The 17,801-nt window shown below is 36.9% G+C and overlaps 2 protein-coding genes across 4 annotated transcripts in view; one reads left to right on the forward strand and one right to left on the reverse strand.

Annotated features, from left to right (window-relative positions):
- LOC136866246 (DNA repair protein RAD51 homolog 3) overlaps window positions 1–14,436 on the forward strand; it is a 104,701-nt gene extending 90,265 nt beyond the window's left edge. The window contains exons 7-8 of the mRNA XM_067143042.2: window positions 4,186–4,374; window positions 14,304–14,436. Of these exons, the coding sequence (XP_066999143.2) occupies window positions 4,186–4,374; window positions 14,304–14,336 (222 nt within the window). The 3' untranslated portion in view covers window positions 14,337–14,436. The remainder of the gene's footprint in view (window positions 1–4,185; window positions 4,375–14,303) is intronic.
- Window positions 14,437–14,859: 423 nt separating this feature from the next.
- LOC136866248 (heme transporter FLVCR2) overlaps window positions 14,860–17,801 on the reverse strand; it is a 118,284-nt gene continuing 115,342 nt past the window's right edge. For 2 of the 3 annotated variants that reach the window (XM_068226670.1, XM_068226673.1), the window contains exon 8: window positions 15,464–15,597. Coding sequence is in view for 1 of the 3 variants with exons in the window: in XM_068226671.1 (XP_068082772.1) it covers window positions 15,441–15,597 (157 nt within the window). In the remaining 2 variants the exon portion in view is untranslated. Of the gene's footprint in view, window positions 15,598–17,801 lie in introns of all 3 variants that reach the window. The other variant, XM_068226671.1, reaches the window with a different exon arrangement.

The following is a 17,801-nucleotide window of genomic DNA, read 5'->3' on the forward strand; positions in this document are numbered from 1 at the left end:
TCCCAGGACTCAGCTAAGGGTCCCGTGGTCGCCAACCCATGCTCAAATGTTCAGAGCCCCTGGGGCCCCTTTTAGTCGCCTCTTACGACAGGTAGGGGATACCGTGGGTGTTATTCTACCGCCCCCACCCACAGGGAGATTTGAAATGGGAGGTTCTCACATATTGGACCCCTCTTACTTTTTGTGGCTGTAAAAAGGAAACAAAATATGGGGTCTAATATATGAGTAAATACAGTATCTTGTAAGAATGAAACATTATACAGGTTGCATAATTTATTTGAGGACACATTACAGGCAGTTCATAAAATAACCATATCTGTCGAATAACGGTATGTTATATGCGGAATACGGTACACAGATATTATGATGTTTGAAGTAAGGATGTTTTTGATGTAACTGCTTTTAGCTGCAGTCATGTCTTCGGTGCAGGGCCGGAAGCTGTGACATGCACAAATCGCATGGTTGTTATTTATGTTGGGTATTACTCGGGTAATGGCAGCTTTTAGGGTATCAGTCTTATTGCGTGAATGTTTATTAGACTCCCGTTCAACAACGCTCCACACATTATAATCTGAGGATTTTGGTCTTGTGACTTGCAAGAATGTCATGTTTACAGATAAATGCACAGTTTATTGAAGTACCAGAAATTGTTACATTGTGTTTTAAATTTGGGACAGTTTACATTTCTCAGAGGAATTTGAGAAGAAGAATCTATCACTTGTGTCAGCATGACAACAAACCACATTCAGTGTTCAAAAACACCATAGTGATTGTTTTCAGACAGGTAGATTGACCATGGATCGGAAACAGCATATGCCCCCCTGACCTGGCCATAAAGGAGCCCTGACTTGTCCACTGCAGTCAAAGCTCGGTGGGGCCAGTCAACAGGGTTACCAAACAATGGGCGAATCATGGGCTGTTATGACAGAAGTATGACGAAGATTTTCTCTGAAAAACATTTTGCCACACATGATTTCATATTCAGTCATGTTACAATAATGATGATGCTTATAGTGATATTCTAGACATGTAATATTCTAAGTATGTTATGATATAAAGCAAATGGCAGTGCCTGTTTTACTTGTGAAATAAAGGGGGCGTAACATAACTTATTACCCATTCTACTGAGCGAGTTGGCCGTGTCGTTAGGGGTGCACAGCTGTGTGCTTTCATTCGGGAGATAGTGGGTTCGAACCCACTGTTGGCAGCTCTGAAGATGGTTTCTTGTGGTTTATCTTTTCACACGATGCAAATGCTGGGGCTGTACCTTAATTAAGGCCATGGCCGCTTACTTCCCACCTCTAACCCTTTCCTATCCCATCGTTGCCATAAGACCTATCTGTGTCAGTGCGACATAAAGCAACTTGTAAAAATAAACCATTGTTTATTAGATGTGTATTACCATATTCATTTCATATGTGCTAGTGGAGTGACAAAACACACCAGTCCTGACTAACAGCTTGTATTAATTTTCTCCTGTCCTCATGTGTTGTGCTACTCTGTGGTCTAGGAGTAATGAGCATGCCTCTTACCCAGAGGCCCTAGGTTTCATTCTGAGCTAGGTCAAGTATTTGTACCTGGATTGGAGGTTAGGTTTGAAGTCCACTTAGCCTACGTGAGAACGGTTGAGGAGCTATTTGACGGTGAGATAGCCGCCCTGGTCCAGAAAACCAATAATAACTGCTGTGAAGATTCATTGTACTGACCACACTCCACCTTGTAAATTCCAGGCCTTTGGGCTGAGCAGCAGTTATTTGGTAAGTCAAGGCCCAAGAGGAGTATAGCGCCATAGGGAATGGATCCACAAAGCACACACTTTCAATTAAAACGAAAACTTCAGGGCTGTAGCGCCATGATTTTGTTTGGGGAGGGGCGGGGGGGGGGGGGGGTTGAAAACTTCGTCAGAGGGGGTGTGCTGAATTTTTTCAAGTTTACAAAGGAAATTTAATATGTCCTCCTGTTCAATACATACACATCTCCATCATTAGATGGAGTAATAATAGTCAAACATGTTTCAACTCGTTTGAGCCATCTTCATTGAAGAAATGGTTAAAGTTATTTACATTATTGATGCTAAAAAATGTGTTAAAACATAATGAAGTAAAAAAGAAAACAAAAGGGAGACATGACGGAAATTAAAAAAAACAATTCAATATATATACGTTTTCATCATTAGATGGAGTAACAATCAACCCGTTTGAGACATCTTCAGTGACGATGTCTGAAGATGTCTCAAACGAGTTGAGCTATTTGACATCTTCAGTGGCGATGTCTGAAGATGTCTCAGACGAGTTGATTATCTAATTATGGAAGTGTGTATATATATCAAATTGTTTTTATTTCCGTCATGTCTCTTTTTGTTTTTCATTCTTTCCTTCATTATGTTTTAACACATTTTTTGCATCAATTATGTAAATAACTTTAACCCACTTTTTCACTGAAGATGGCTCAAATGAGTTGAAACATGTTTGACTATTATTACTCCATCTAATGATGGAGATGTGTATATATTGAATAGGAGGACATATTCAATTTCCTTTGTAAAGTGAAAACCATCAGTACGGAATGATTCTAATATCTTGTAATAATTTTTCAAGTTTCATCTTGAAAAAGTGGCATTGAATATAAAATGGTTTTCATTCTGGGGATACTGTATGTGTTTTTGTCATCATAATTCAATTACTTCCCTTGTTAGTATACAACTTGTAAACAAAAATTGTGCCCTCATTCACACAGTGGTATGACATGCTTAAACATGCCTGACACACAGGCTTGTTGCTCAGGTTCCTCCTGAACTTCCTGATGGTGTTCTAGAGCTACTGTAGTTTCAGCTTTAATTGAGAGGACCAACTGTATAGTGTATTTGGTTAGATGCTTGTTTCATATGTCCAAGGTCCATCACAGCATCACAGTCAGTAGCCATTTTAGAATCCTTACATGTTGGAGACCTACAGTATGCCTTTAGGTTTACTTGCACAGTAATGAACTACTTTCCAGAGTAGAAGCATGGCACTTCAGTGTCTTGTAAAACAATCGGTAGTCAGAGGGATATTAAACATTTATGGTGTCAGCAGCTGTGGTATCGTGCACTTGCGAATGTATATTTCAGAAATTATTCAATATCTCTGTGACTATTTGAGAGATTTTCTTGGAATTTAGCCCCAGTGTATGTTTTTATTGAGCATTTTATGCAGAGTAAAAAGGAATTAATTGTGGAATGTGATTGGTTTTAATGAATTTACAAAATTTTTGCCATGTTTTTCAAAAAATCAATATCTCCAGAAGTAAAGTAAAAAAAAAAGTAAGTTTTCACTCCTCTTGAAAGCAGAAGTTTTCTTCTAGAGGATAGACTGTCATAAGATTAACAATTATATTTATATAGATTTCAGAAAAAATAGTAATTTTTATGTTTGAAAAAGAGTTATTTTAATACTTTTGTAACCCCTTCAGTTTTTAATTTAATATGACCATTTTGATTCATCATCAAGAATAGCTTACATATGATGAATTCTACAAAATTTTAAAATTGGGTCAAAAATAGTTTGATTCTTTGTTTATTTCCTAACTAAGAGAAAATAATGCAACTCAAACAATGAATGTCAAGTAAGGTACAGAACAGTGTTGTACCATGCCCATTACTCTTCATTAAAAGGAAAATTTTTTTTTTTTAAATTACAAATCAGCCTACTGGAAATTTTTGCATATAAATTGGTAGAGAGACATTGGAAGATGTGGTCTGTCAAAACAAAACAAAAACAAACCAAATGCCATGGCACTATAATCGTGATGGGCCTTTATGTAGACTGAATAGACCTCAAACCAGTCCTCAGATGTAAGTAAAAATCTTTGACCTGGTTAGGAATTGAACCCAGGACAGCAGGACTAGTCAGTGTGATCTATCAGATGAACCCCCCCAAAAAAGAGCAAAAAGTTATTTTTGAAGAATTTTTAGTGGATAAAGCCTCTTAAGTTCAACTGTGTGCAACTTGTTGCTTAGCAAGTGCTATAACATCTTATCCCTCAGATATAGTTGGTGTTTCATACCAAACATTCAAACTTAGTCTTCCCTGCAAACATCAGGGTCTTTTAAGTTGAACAGGTTGAATTGATATTCCTGTATCTGTTCAGATATGTTTTTTGAAAGCTTCCAGCAATGTCTATCATTTAATTGAATGACTGTTTCAGGTAGTTGTTACGAACCAGGTCACGACTTGGTTAAGGCCTGGCTTGGAATGGAGCCTCATGCCAGCACTGGGAGATAGTTTTGGTCACAGAGTTAACCAGCGATTAATGTTTACCAGAGAGACTGATACAGATTTCAAAGCTGTATTCCAGAAGAGTCCTACATGTTCACAGTTATCAGTGCCATTCAAGGTAACTAAAATATATATATATATAATAATGCAACAGTTATATGTCTTTCTGTTCGTCTGTTGTCTGTAATATTTTGTTGCAAGAACTTGGCATAAAAACAGCTGGATGGATGGAACTGAAATGTGGTGTGACATAGCTGAGATATTGAATTTACACTTAACTTTTAAAAATTTTTGATATTTTTATCAGATATCCAGGAAAATCCTCAAAGCAGAACATATCACTACTGAATCATGACAATACTGAACTAAGACTCCATCCACAGAAGTTCGAATCTCACTTCACACAAACTTACTGTATACTAAACACAAAGTTTTTATTTTTACAAATATACACTAACAGCTATCACTGTTATTACCTTTATGACAATTATCCAAATTCAATACAATATAAGCAACTTATTAATTAAAGATCACACACAGCAATCCAAAGACAGTAAGATATCAGAACCCTCTCCCTCCCATTCTTCTGCATATACGAGTCAAGTGATTCATCCACCTCTTATTTTTTGCACCAAAGTTCTTTTGAACAGGGTTTGCCAATTGATTGGTGTTTGTATTTGGCCAATTTGAACCATCTGTTTTGGCCTGTGAACGGATTATATTTAGAAAATTTACTTACTGGATAGAATGAGGGCACCTTGTCAAGTCTAAGGCACACAAACTGTCTTTCTTCCCTGCATACAACTCTTATAATTAAACACCAACAGTTACATCACAGCCATTTTCCAACTTACGAGAGCAAAGAGAAAACTCAATCTACCAACCTTGAATAGAAAAATAGTCCACTAAACATATTCTCCACCTGAAATTGTCACATTTTACAAAGAAAGAAATGAACAACGTTGAAAATTATCACAAAAATGAAAATAAACCAGTAAGATTGAAGGATTTCAATGTCTGATAATATCAGTCTTTAAACACAGAGTTTGTGAATTGGTCTCATGAATACGGTAGTGCCAGTATGCACATTATGGAACTAGTTCATCGTCACCTTTATAGACAGTTTTTATTAGTCCTAACCTCCACAGTTGTGGAGGTAGAATATCTTCCTTCACTATAATGATCATATCTGGGATCAATGGACAAGGCTGCATTACGGTCTGTTACAAATTTGTACTGTGGCCTGTTGCAGCAATAGCTGCGGACTTATTTCTTGTCTCATTGCTTTGCCAGCATTATGATATGATGTAGCATATGGGTTATTTAGTAAACTGTTGGAGAGTCTTTCAATTGTTTCGGGGTTAAGAGTGGAATTTATAGAATTTTCACAGCAAATTCTTTTCACAAGACTTGGATCTATCACATAAAGCTGGCCTTATAATGCTCGGCAATTTTCAGTAGGCAGGAAATCTGAAATATATCTATGAATCATCCCCTGAATCTTAAAACAGTAAGGCTCTAATAGTGGAATGTGGTTATGGTTAGCAGACAAGGATGCAGAGGACATTGTACTATTATACTGCCTTGTATGGTTCATGAAATCATTACCATGTAGCATCGTACCTTTAAGTACGTTGTTTAATTGAGATTATGAAAATAAACCAAATCTTTGTGGCAGCATGAATTAAAATGTTCATTTATCATTTCCGCAGCAAAATATGCTTGGCATTGCACATAATTTCGTTTAATAACCCTTCCCTGCATAATTCAATGGAGGTTTCATCGTGAATAGTGTTCCGAGGCAGCGGACTTCATTCCTTATTGCGGAAAGTATTAAGTCGATCCCTGGTTCACTGGGCTAGTTGGCTGTGCGGTTAGGGGTGTGCGGCTGTGAGCTTGCATTTGGGAGATAGTGGGTTCGAATCTCACTGTCGGCAGCCCTGAAGATGGTTTTCAATAAAATAATAATTAGCTTTCTGATAGGTAGCAGGATATTCAGTCAAGGAATAAGTTACCATGAAAGGTAAACAGAGATCATATAGGACAGAAATACATCTTTCCATCACTGCATTCGAAATTTAATGCAATGGCAATTTTACTACGAAGAAATAAATGTGCCATAATGGTGCTGTGGATAAAATGTGCCACAATGGCACTGTGGAATAAAACAACTAACACTCGACGTGCTCTGCAGTCTCGTTTTCCCAATAACAGCAGTTCATTTGGTACGAAGAAGAAAATATGCAACCATATAAGTGTGTTCCTGACCATTAAAAATGACGAACAGAATCAATAATTTGGTTTCTGTTAGGTGAGTACTATGAAATAAGGAAGCAATGTTAGTTGTATGCACTGAAGAAACCACAAACAAAACCACCACCTGAGAGTATACACATTTACTGGTACAATGGTGCTGTGTGTGCATGTAGCAGTCGATGAAACATGGCATTGAAAGATTTGCAGATCACGCAAACACATATTCACAGACTCGCACAACCATCTACTGGCAAATGCAGTTAATGAAACACCCATAGAATATTTTGTGAATAAATTACTGTTTGAGTCAAATAAAGGACTTTTTGAAATGCAGAATATCCTGAGATGGATTCCTTTCTGTTTCTCCAATGACCTATGTGTTTCTCACTTATTAGAACCAACATGGAGCAACAACTTACATTCTGGTGATAACATGATTTCACAGAGCCATCTATTGGACCAACTAAGATATGCATAGAAAGATCAGCGAAGACAACTTTTATAGAGCCATCTGCCGGTGCTTACAGTTAACTGCAACAACGTAAGCATCATATTATTTGAATAAATGACTATTTTATGCAAATAAAGGACTTAATGAAATAAATATTTTTCTAGTAGCCCTGAGATGGAGACCTTTCGTTTGATGTATAACACTTAGGTGTTAGTGTTGCAGTATTGTGATACATGTTCAAATTATATATATAGATGCTCCAGTTGGTTAAATGTTCAAAGTATGATACTTGTAATGTCTAGTAACTGTTAGTTATAGGAGAAGAACATTTCGTAGAGTGCTATTGTGACGTATGACAAAACATGCTGGGCATCTAGAGGATTCCATGGAGAGTACAAATTTAAATGAAGGTTAAGTGAAATGAAATAGGATTTTATAAAAGAAGGAAACAAGTTCTTTCTAATAGTGTTTCATTATATTTTTGATGAGGAAATACCATAGCATAACATGCCTTATAAAGTTAAATAGGAGATATAAGGTTGCTTCGGTAACAAACATATCTCAAATAGGAATCTAAATCTTTAATAAGATAAACATTCTTGATAACAAGCAAGGTTCAATAACTTTGATAAACAACCCTATGTCAAATAGGAATCTGAACAAAATAAATATTATAATTAGAAAATAACATTCCTAGATCACTAGAATAATTCATCATCATTCATCATCATTTTCATTCCACCTTGTCCAACTTCTGCCAGGTCGGGGTGTTGATGGTATACCATCACTCATTTGTAGGCTATTGATACGATGGCTTCGCCACTCCCAAAGGCAAGTTCTGTATAAAGGGTTATAAACCTAATAAGCATAATATACGTTAACAGTTGGAGAAAAACATTTTTACAAACATACAAAGAGAGAAGTAAGTTTCAGAATAATGTGACGAGAACAAGGAGAAACAGACAAGAATGCCACAAGAGAAGGAGTCGTCCTTAGAAACAGATATTTCGATCATATTAAAATAGCTAATATATAATTCTGAAGACTAAATAACTGAATAGCTGAATAAAATTTCAAGTTCAAATCTTGCATTTCCATAGTCCAGTCAAAAGCAAAAATGTAAAGAAGAATTTACCAATCTTGTGGGATGAAAACGAGTGTGATTGATACCAACAGAAAAAACATGTTTATTGTCAGTAAAATATTTGTCGCTATGACCAAAGAAAATGACAATTGCTATCTTGCCAATTCGTACACCTAAAAGAGGTAAAGCCGGGCTGAGTGGCTCAGACGGTTAAGGCGCTGGCCTTCTAACCCCAACTTGGCAGGTTCGATCCTGGCTCAGTCCGGTGGTATTTGAAGGTGCTCAAATACGACAGCCCCGTGTCGGTAGATTTACTGGCACATAAAAGAACTCCTGCGGGACTAAATTCCGGCACCTCGGCGTCTCCGAAGACCTTAAAAAGTAGTTAGTGGGACGTAAAGCAAATAACATTATTATTATTAAAAAGAGGTAAAAGCAATTAAATATCGATGTTGGCACTGACATCCTACAAATAATTATAACCATGAAGATACCATCCACCAAAGGCCACCTGGCCTTTAGAAGAAGATTTAAAGGAATATATAAATGCAGTTTGAAATCTACATACAAAAGTAACATGATAATATGAATTTGTTTCTGTCAGCCCATTGAGAAATAAAAATGGAATAAATTGAATAATTAATAAGAAAATTGATGATTCTTGAATTTTTCTCTCTTGAAAATCAAACACAAGTTCACTCCAGTTATTCTTCTACTGGGAGAATAAACAGTTTATGAGACATTTTTTTCAACACACTAGAGTTGGATCGTACTGTTGCTACACGTATACGGTTGTCGTTGCCTGGATGAACTGCCTCAACTACTCCATAGTTCCAGCGGAGTGGTGGTAAGTTGTCATCTTTGATGAGAACCATAGTCCCAGGGCATAGATTTGCAGAACTTCTGGTCCATTTGTGATGCTGTTGCAAGATGTTCAGGTACCCCTTAATCCATCTTTGCCAGAAATGTTGTTTCAGCTGTTGTATGTATTAAAAAAACCTACAACCTGTTTTTCAGTCTTTGACCGGGTCAGGGATGTAATGAATGAACCATATATATAGGCTATTATTACAATGGGGTTGCCACTCCCAAAGTGATTTATTAATGACTGATGATTAAATGATAATGGAGAGTGTTGCTGCAATGAAAGATGACAGGGAAAACCGGAGTACCCGGAGAAAAACGTGTCCCGCCTCCGCTTTGTCCAGCACAAATCTCATATGGAGTGATGAGGATTTGAACCACGGTATCCAGTGGTGAAAGGCCGATGTGCTGCTGTCTGATCTACAGAGGCTTCTGTTGTATGTCTTGTCATCTTAAAAATTATATTAAACGGTTTTGATTCAGTATCAAATTCAGTCAGGGATATGAGGGGTTCTCTGATCAATAAATGAGCTGGTGTGTGATATGGAGGGTCCGACGAATCATCATTACTCTTGATTAGGGGTCTCGAATTATGACATGCTTCAATTTGAGTAACTAAAGTGGTCAGCCCTTCAAAAGTAAGTGAACTTGTTCCCATTACCCGTCTGAGATGATATTTCATGGATTTTACAGTAGCCTCCCATAAGCCTCTGAAGTTGGGTGCAGATGGTGGAATGAACTGCCATGTCAGTCCCATTGAAGTGGTAGCATTCACTGATTTTTGACCATAATCATTTTTCATGAGGACCTCCTACAAAGTTAGTTGCATTGTTGCTGTATATCCTGGAGGGATATACTCTTTGAGATGTAAAACAATGTAGTGCTGCCAAGAAGGCACTGGTGGTAAGATCTGTTATCACTTCAAGGTGTAGAGCCTTTGTTGCTAACAAACAAACAAACAATCCCAAGTGTGGGTTGTGAGGTGTGATACTGTACCCAAAATGGTCACATGTATGAATCTATCCCGAAGTTTCCCGGGCGCATGCGTGTCGTCTTCACGATGTGTTCTTTGGACCACGCGGTTATACTGGGAAGTGATACATCTTTCCGCCTGACATCTTTGGACAACATGGAGGGGAATAAAACACACGCAGCGAAGAACTTTGTTCTCTTTACGATTCGGAACACCGTCTTTACTGCAGTGAAGTGTCTGTATGTTGTCAGTTGTCCGAAATCTTGAGAAAATTGTCATAATGAAGTTAGATAAAATTTAAACATGTCTTGCCGGTGGTGAGAAGTTCATAATGTGGATGGAATTATTTAATTCTTGTCATTATGCTAAAAAAATTTTGTGGAATCGTCATTGGAAAAACTAAGGAACTCTCAGACATTTTTGAAGAAGTCAATTTTTTGTTGTTGTAGTAAATTTATGTAAATTTTTAGTAAAATTGTCATTGCAAGAACTAAGACATTTGCAAAGAAGTTGATGAAACATTTTTTGTTGTTGTTGTTGTGAATTTAAAAATGTTAATAAGTATCTTCAGGACTCACAAGACAGACAGTTAATTATATTTATTTAATCATTATTAGTGTTGGAAGAAAAACTTTTATTTTGGTATTGGAGATCTCCAGTAGTGTGCTTGTTGTAACCCACCTTTTGTATCACCCTGTATTTGCCACGTGGAGGCTTCGATCACGAAATTGTTGAGTTTCACAATCGAAACCTCTAGAATGTGTTGCCCACATAACCATACAAGGTAATGTATTTTCATTGGTTGGAATAACAGTCATTTTCATTGGTGAAAATTGCGGGTCGAATCGTAGGTAGCTTCCCTGATTGGCTGTTTGAGGTTTCTTAATTTCCGGCCTTTGGCTCCTCGGTAGGAGCAGGGCTCTTGTCCGCGTCTTTGGTTTTCGTACGTCCTCACGGTCGGACGCACCTTGTGGGTGGTCCAGTCAGCGGCTCCAGTCACCTCGGGGTAAGCATGTTTTCTTTTCTCGAATGTTAAATTAATATGTCAATTTATTTGCTTCGGAGTTTACCTTAGACCCTGGTTTTCGCCATTTTGTTTTGTAATGCCTTAGCTCGTCAGCTAGGCAAATCCTTTTTTTGGAGGCAATTCCCTTTTATTAATCTTTTGTTTAATGTAAAATTTAATTTTCCATCCAGGTTGCCTCCCGTAGTCCAGTATCAATTTAGGGCAAGCCTGTGGAGCTATGCGTCTCTCGCTGATGCGTATTAGGAGAGGACAGCAACTCTAAAGGCCTCTGTGTTAAATTTCAAATTCCGTTCTTATTTTTGTAAACTATTGGTAATAATCTGTAAACTCTTTCTGTTTGCCTTGTAAGATGGTTGTAATTATGATTATAGTCCCTGTTAAATTTTTCTTGTGAATTTCATTGTCAAAGTAGTGCTCACCTTCTTAAATGTAATCATTATATTTTATTGCAATTTTGATTTCCTGAAGAACCATAGACAGGAACCTCATGGTTCGATTCAACTTGTTTCTTATTGATCATGTTACCTTTTAATTACTGTTATTATAGCTTGTTGAAATTTCTTTATCGTTAGTAAACCAAACTGAAGGGTAAACGCTTTCACGTCTTTTTCCCTACAACGTCAAGTCCTCTTAGGGTTCCCGGCCTGTTTCCTATATCCTGTCTCTAGTTGTCATGTTGGTAATCCTGCGTATCTTTGTTTCTAGCCATGTGTATGTTTTTGAAATTTGAGATTGTTTTTATTTGTGTCTTATTGGCTGACGTATGTCCCTTCAGGTTTGTTATTTTGATTATTACTTTATTACTTTGTCTTATATGTGTTAAATTTATGTGACCAGCTCTAAAGGGCGGGGGGTGACACATGTATTCATGAACTTTACTCTGTTCTAGATAGTAGTTTCTACCACGCCAAATTGGGCACTTGGATTTTGAACATTTACCCATACTAATGAAAGCATGCAAGTGCTATAGTGTAAAAATGTGTTGGAGCATTTGTTAAATTGTTAAATTGAACAGTAATCTTGAAATATGACAGTAGAAGCCCATCCACATTTGGTTAGGGCATCTTGGAACATTAATGTGAATTACTTGAAATGAACTGCCAAACGCAGAGAAGTAACACAAAATTAGTGTAAATATCCAGTGATTTTGAACAAAACAATGTTCTTGTGTTTTACAAAGTGTAACATGTGCATGTCAGTCCTTGACATATGGTCAAGCTACATTATCTTTTATGTGGTTCATCATGTTGAACTTGAGTGCATTTATACATGAACAGTTTATAATGAAAAGTGGATAGCAAATATACATAATTATTTCAACAAAGAGTTTATCTTGTGTAAAAGTACAAAGTTAAGTTACAATCACCTTATGTTTCTCATGGTGTTAGATGTCGAACAAGTTCGAGGTGATCATTTCGCGAAACAGAAATGCAAATCTCTATGTTCATTTCATCGTGGCATGATTTCATCAGGGATAAGGCATCATATTATGACCTGCAAGACTTCTCAAAGACGCCCGCATCCCTTTTCACTCGGATTCGGCATGTATAGGAGTTCGATGACCACCAACCAACTAGCAACCCTTTTCAATCCCAAGATGGAAGCTTAAATCTTGGAGGGGAGCTGAAGAGTAACACACATGTCATAAAGGACTTCCAAAAGAGACAACAATGAGGTACGAATTGTGGAGACCGCCATGACCAAATGGTGGGGGCAGAAGATATATTAATGTGAGTTTTTAAAATCCTATTTATTGTTTTCTCTTAAGTGAAATCACATTGTAATCAATTGCAACAATTCCAGCCTATCATTTGTTTACATGATGACAGGGATGAGGTTATTTTTTTTCCGTATGAGTATTTTGGATTCAAGTGGAGATGCTGATCAAATTTATATTTTCGAGTTCAAGCGATAACCAAACTATGTTTCCACCTTTATTATGAGTGTGACGTTTAGATTCAGATTTTTTGTAAAATTAGTATGCACAGTTCTCAATGGGTAAGTCTTATTTTCTTTTTTCAGTTGATATACAATAATATGTCACTTTCATTTTAATTTCATGTAAAATAGTGACTTTGTATATGCTGAAGTCCAACACTTCATTGATAGAAATAGGGAAAGAGAAATCGAAAGACATTTAGGAAAGGAACATTCGTCAAATGTTACGATTGCCTGAAGAAGAGCAGCCTTCTGCAGCTCCACAAGAACTAGAAGGACCTGAAAGAACTGCAACTGAAAAGACAACAACATAAAAACCAAGGCTAGGTTTCGTGTTTGCCAGCGAAAGAAGAACACTCGGCAGCGACATGTGTTCAGTGCAGTACGGAAAGTCAAGAATCAAGTGATGACGCAGAATAAACGTCAGTTGTTTAACATCCAAGTTTTGCATTGTTGAAATACGTTTGGACATTATTTACAAGTTGTTTCAAAGTTATGTACATTAAAAATAGATTTTGCTTAATTTGCGCTATTTCTTTCTGACCCAGTCTAAAACACCGTGCCTGCCTCCTCACGGGGTTATTTTTATGCACCCTCTCCAGGGTTAAATGGAGTTTATTTTGATGGAGTTCCTGATTTTTGGAAAATTTCCACGATGATTAATTTTTTGAAAAGAGTGCATATAAAAATATGTAGGAGAAAAATATTTTGAATGTTTTTTTTTGTTCAGTTATTTTTCTAGCAGGACAAGGTCTATATCTGCAAAAGACCGATTTTGATTCTTTGCACATTGTAAAGTTCAAATTATAATCCTCTATGATGTAGCCATACATAGGTATTTCACAATCTCCAGGGAAAATGTTACAGTAAACACACCTATTTCAGCCTCCACAGTACCAGACCAGACAGGTTTTGACACATTGAAGTACATGGTGATGGTGGTCTTCAGTGTCCTAAATTCCAAAAACTAATCAATAATAGCATTACAGTGTTTAATAATAATTCCATGACTCTTATATCCAGATGCAGCTGTTGTAAGGTAGACCCTCCGAAGAGGGTGGGCTGACTGTGTATTGTTGTGTTGGAGCATAGTGGTTTCTGGTGTATAAGATATAGGAATGTTTGAGACCACACAAACTCCAAGTTCCCAAGTCTAGGGAATTAACCGTTTATGATTAAAATCCCACAGTCTTCTGGGAATCGAACTCTAGGTCCAGAGGCCAAGACCCTGACCACTCAGCTATGGAGTTGGATGTTATACTGACTGACTACTGTTAATTGAGGTGTGCTCTGTCTCTTCTGCCGCAACTTATATTTTCTGAATGGCATGATAGCTGAAGAGTTCATAGAGATACATTTTCCACTATTGTACAGAAACTAATCAATCAGTAGTAGTAGTATTTTTTAAATGCAATGTGAATATTTACTAATGATCGTTTTCTCTTTCTTTTCAGATATCATCAGTTGGTATCAGGGATCACACTTAATGAAGGCATTACTTGAACAATTAAACAAGTGTTATAGGTCTTTTGAGAAAAATTCCACCTTTACAATACTGGAAATTATTTATTCCGTTTTTAGAACAACGTCAATGGGACATGTTTCGTCTCTCTCTCTCTCTCTCTCTCTCTGGGTAAGAGACAACTTCAGCCATGCAAGGAACAAAACAATAAATAACAAAGATACATATACATTCCTAAAAACACTAAATTATTTCTTGAATGACATGCCTTAATCTTCTTGAGTTATAGTCTATAGACTCTAGTAAAATTGCCGATGTTAAAGACATATGCGATTAAGAATAAATACTGTATGTATGAGTACTAACCTCGCCTGTCTTTCTGTGATCTGGCCAGCTTGTGCGTGACCTTGTACTGTCCATAACTTTGTTCAGTTATTTTTCTGATCCTTTCTCATTTCACTATTTCTTTTAAACTTATTCTACTCTTTAACATTCATTCAGCGTGTGAAGTTATCAATCAGGCCAAGCCCTGCAATTCAGCTCTTAATCACAATATTTTGAGAGAAGTTCCCCTCTGAATTAAACCCAAGTCAAATTAGTGCTAGAACATGAAGAACTACATTTTGTCAGTCAAGTGTTGGAACTACCATTTAACATTTTAACTTATGAACTACAAAGTTTTAGAATGACCATGATTTTAAAGACTCTGCAAACAATTTTATAACTTGTTGTCACATTTTTGTACTTCATATTCTGCCCTAAAAGGAATTAGAGATAGAGGTGAGCATGGAAATCTTAGGTCGATACGGGTCAGTATGGAACAATGAGTGTGGTAGGATTGTTAGATTCACAGATAGAAGGTTTCAGTTAAATGAAAACAAACATCCAAGTATTTATTACCAAAATAAACCAAAATGTGGAAAATAAAATGATATCACAAATCCAGCATTCTTGTAAACATACATTTAAATATGAGGTTTGGTATGAAGCGACATCTCTTTCATTTCGTATTCTTTGGTCTCACTGTGACAAATCACACAGATGATGAACAAACAAAAAAATCTTGTTATGGCATATGGTAGAATTCTTTATAGCCTCCTCTTAACATGAATTCACCGGACTGAGTGACTCAGACGGTTGAAGCGCTGGCCTTCTGACCCCAACTTGTCAGATTCGATCCTGGCTCAGTTCGGTGGTATTTGAAGGTGCTCGAATACATTAGCCTCGTGTCAGTAGATTTACTGGCACGTAAAAGAACTCCTGCGGCACATGGGCGTCTCTGAAAACTGTAAAAATGTAGTTAATAATAATGTAGCAAATAACATTATTATTCTTAACATGAATTCTGGAAGGTGTACACAAGTATTGCATCGTTATCATACTGTATTATATAAATTCATACTGCAAATTATATATAAAATGCATCCAGCTGATGTCATTACATTGAAACAAGCAACTAACTTCCTACCCTGTCAAGCAAGTTCATAGTTCTCTCGTACCTGACACTGAGCAAGCATTGACCTTGATCACATACTACAAGTGAACAATGGAACATAACCTTCACAGTCAGCTGCAACTGCACTTCCTTTGTAGTTTTCATTTAAATATTACATTCTTCATCTTCATTAATTACTCTTAATCATTTAAATATTCTTTACCATTTATTTCAAATACATAGTAGCCATCATATCATTCATTTTAATACTTCACACTTATTGTATGACAGTTACATCAAAGAATCCTAAATCACAGATACCCCACTCATCCAAGTTACTCATAATAATTTGCATTGAAATGATACATAGTTCTGGATGTACTATGACTGTTACTCATTCATTATCTAACTTTGTGTATTTATGCAAGGCTGTATTCACATTACACTCCCTTTCAAAATATACAACATGATCTTGCTACCATGTGAGATTAACGATAAAAGTCCTATAGTTATCACATTTCATTGTTGAGCCTTTTTATGCAAGGGAATGAAGATGGATGTAACCCAGTCAGCTGGCCATTTGCCATTTCTCCATATTTTATTGTTAATGTCTGTGATAATTTGAGCACCAATATCGCTCGTCTCTTTCAGTAGTTCAACGGTTATGTTGTCAGAACCCGGTGCTCTGTGCGGTCGCAACGCTGTGATTGCCCTTTTTGTTTCCTGAAGTAAGATGTCTGGTTCTTGTTCAAAATCTCGCCATTCAATCATCGGCTGTACTGTCTCCTCTTTATACAACTCCTCACGGTACTGTTTCCATCTGTTCAATACAATTTCAAAATCATGTATCCTATGACCATTAGAATCTTCTATGGACCATACACGAGGTTTGTATTTATTTGACAGCTGTTTTACTTTATGGTATATATCTCATGTCTCATTGTGATGGCCATGAGCTTCCAATTTCTTCACAGATTCCTGAAAGGTAGTTATGTTTGTCTAAGCGGCAATTACGTTGAATTTCATGATACAGCTCAAAGTATCTGTCTTGAATGTGCAAGTCTGTTTCTTTCAGTTGTTTCCGATGTTCTATGAGCTGCCACATATGATCACTGATCCAACACTTATGATGACTCTGTATTGGAGAAGAATGTTTCTTTGCAATGGTCACTATATTTTGTTTGAGGTCTTCCCATGTGGACCCTCCATCAGTACTGTGCTCCCTTCTAGTGTTCAAAAGAACATTTTGGATTTCCACACCAAAACTCCTTAAGTTTTCCCCATCCACCTTTTGCATTTTACAAGGTACACGGCGCATACCTCTGAGTTTCAACTGGAACATCATAAACAGTAGTTGGTGATCTGTGCCACAATCTGCACCAGGGTATGTTTTTGCATTGATGACAGAGGATTTCCAGCTATTGTTAACCAATATAAAATCAATATGATTTCTATGAAGACCATCAGGGGAGCACCATGTATACAGTCGACAAATATGATTTTGAAAGAATGTGTTGGTTACACATAATTCATGTTCCATACAAAACTGTATTAGCCTCTCTCCACTATCATTTCGCTTTCCAATGTCATAATGGCCCACAGTGTGTTTAAACTCACTGTCAGTGGTCGTTTCTCCAAACTTTGCGTTAAAGTCTCCAAGAACCACTGATATTTCCTTACTTGGGATATTCTTCATTACATCATCTAATTCTCCATAGAATTTCTCGATTTCTTCTTCGCTTGAAACAGATGTAGGCACATACACTTGAATGATATGGAGTTTACATGATGCTGCCTTAAGTGATAAGTGGATGATTCTGTCATTAACACATGAACATCCATCCCCTAGATTTGCCAAATGTGGAGGGACAATTACTGCAACGCCATTGGTGCTTTCATTATCTGGTCCACCGTATACACCGTACACCGTATTACCCTTTGTGGTGCAGAAGAATCCATTATCTTTCCAGTGTGTTTCAGATAGAACTAGCAAGTCTAGATTGTGATTTTCCATTTCCTTCTCAATGATCTGAAGTTTCCCAGGTTGCAAGAGTC

The sequence above is a fragment of the Anabrus simplex genome, chromosome 3 (assembly GCF_040414725.1).
Source record: "Anabrus simplex isolate iqAnaSimp1 chromosome 3, ASM4041472v1, whole genome shotgun sequence".
NCBI classification, from domain to species: Eukaryota; Metazoa; Arthropoda; class Insecta; order Orthoptera; family Tettigoniidae; genus Anabrus; species Anabrus simplex.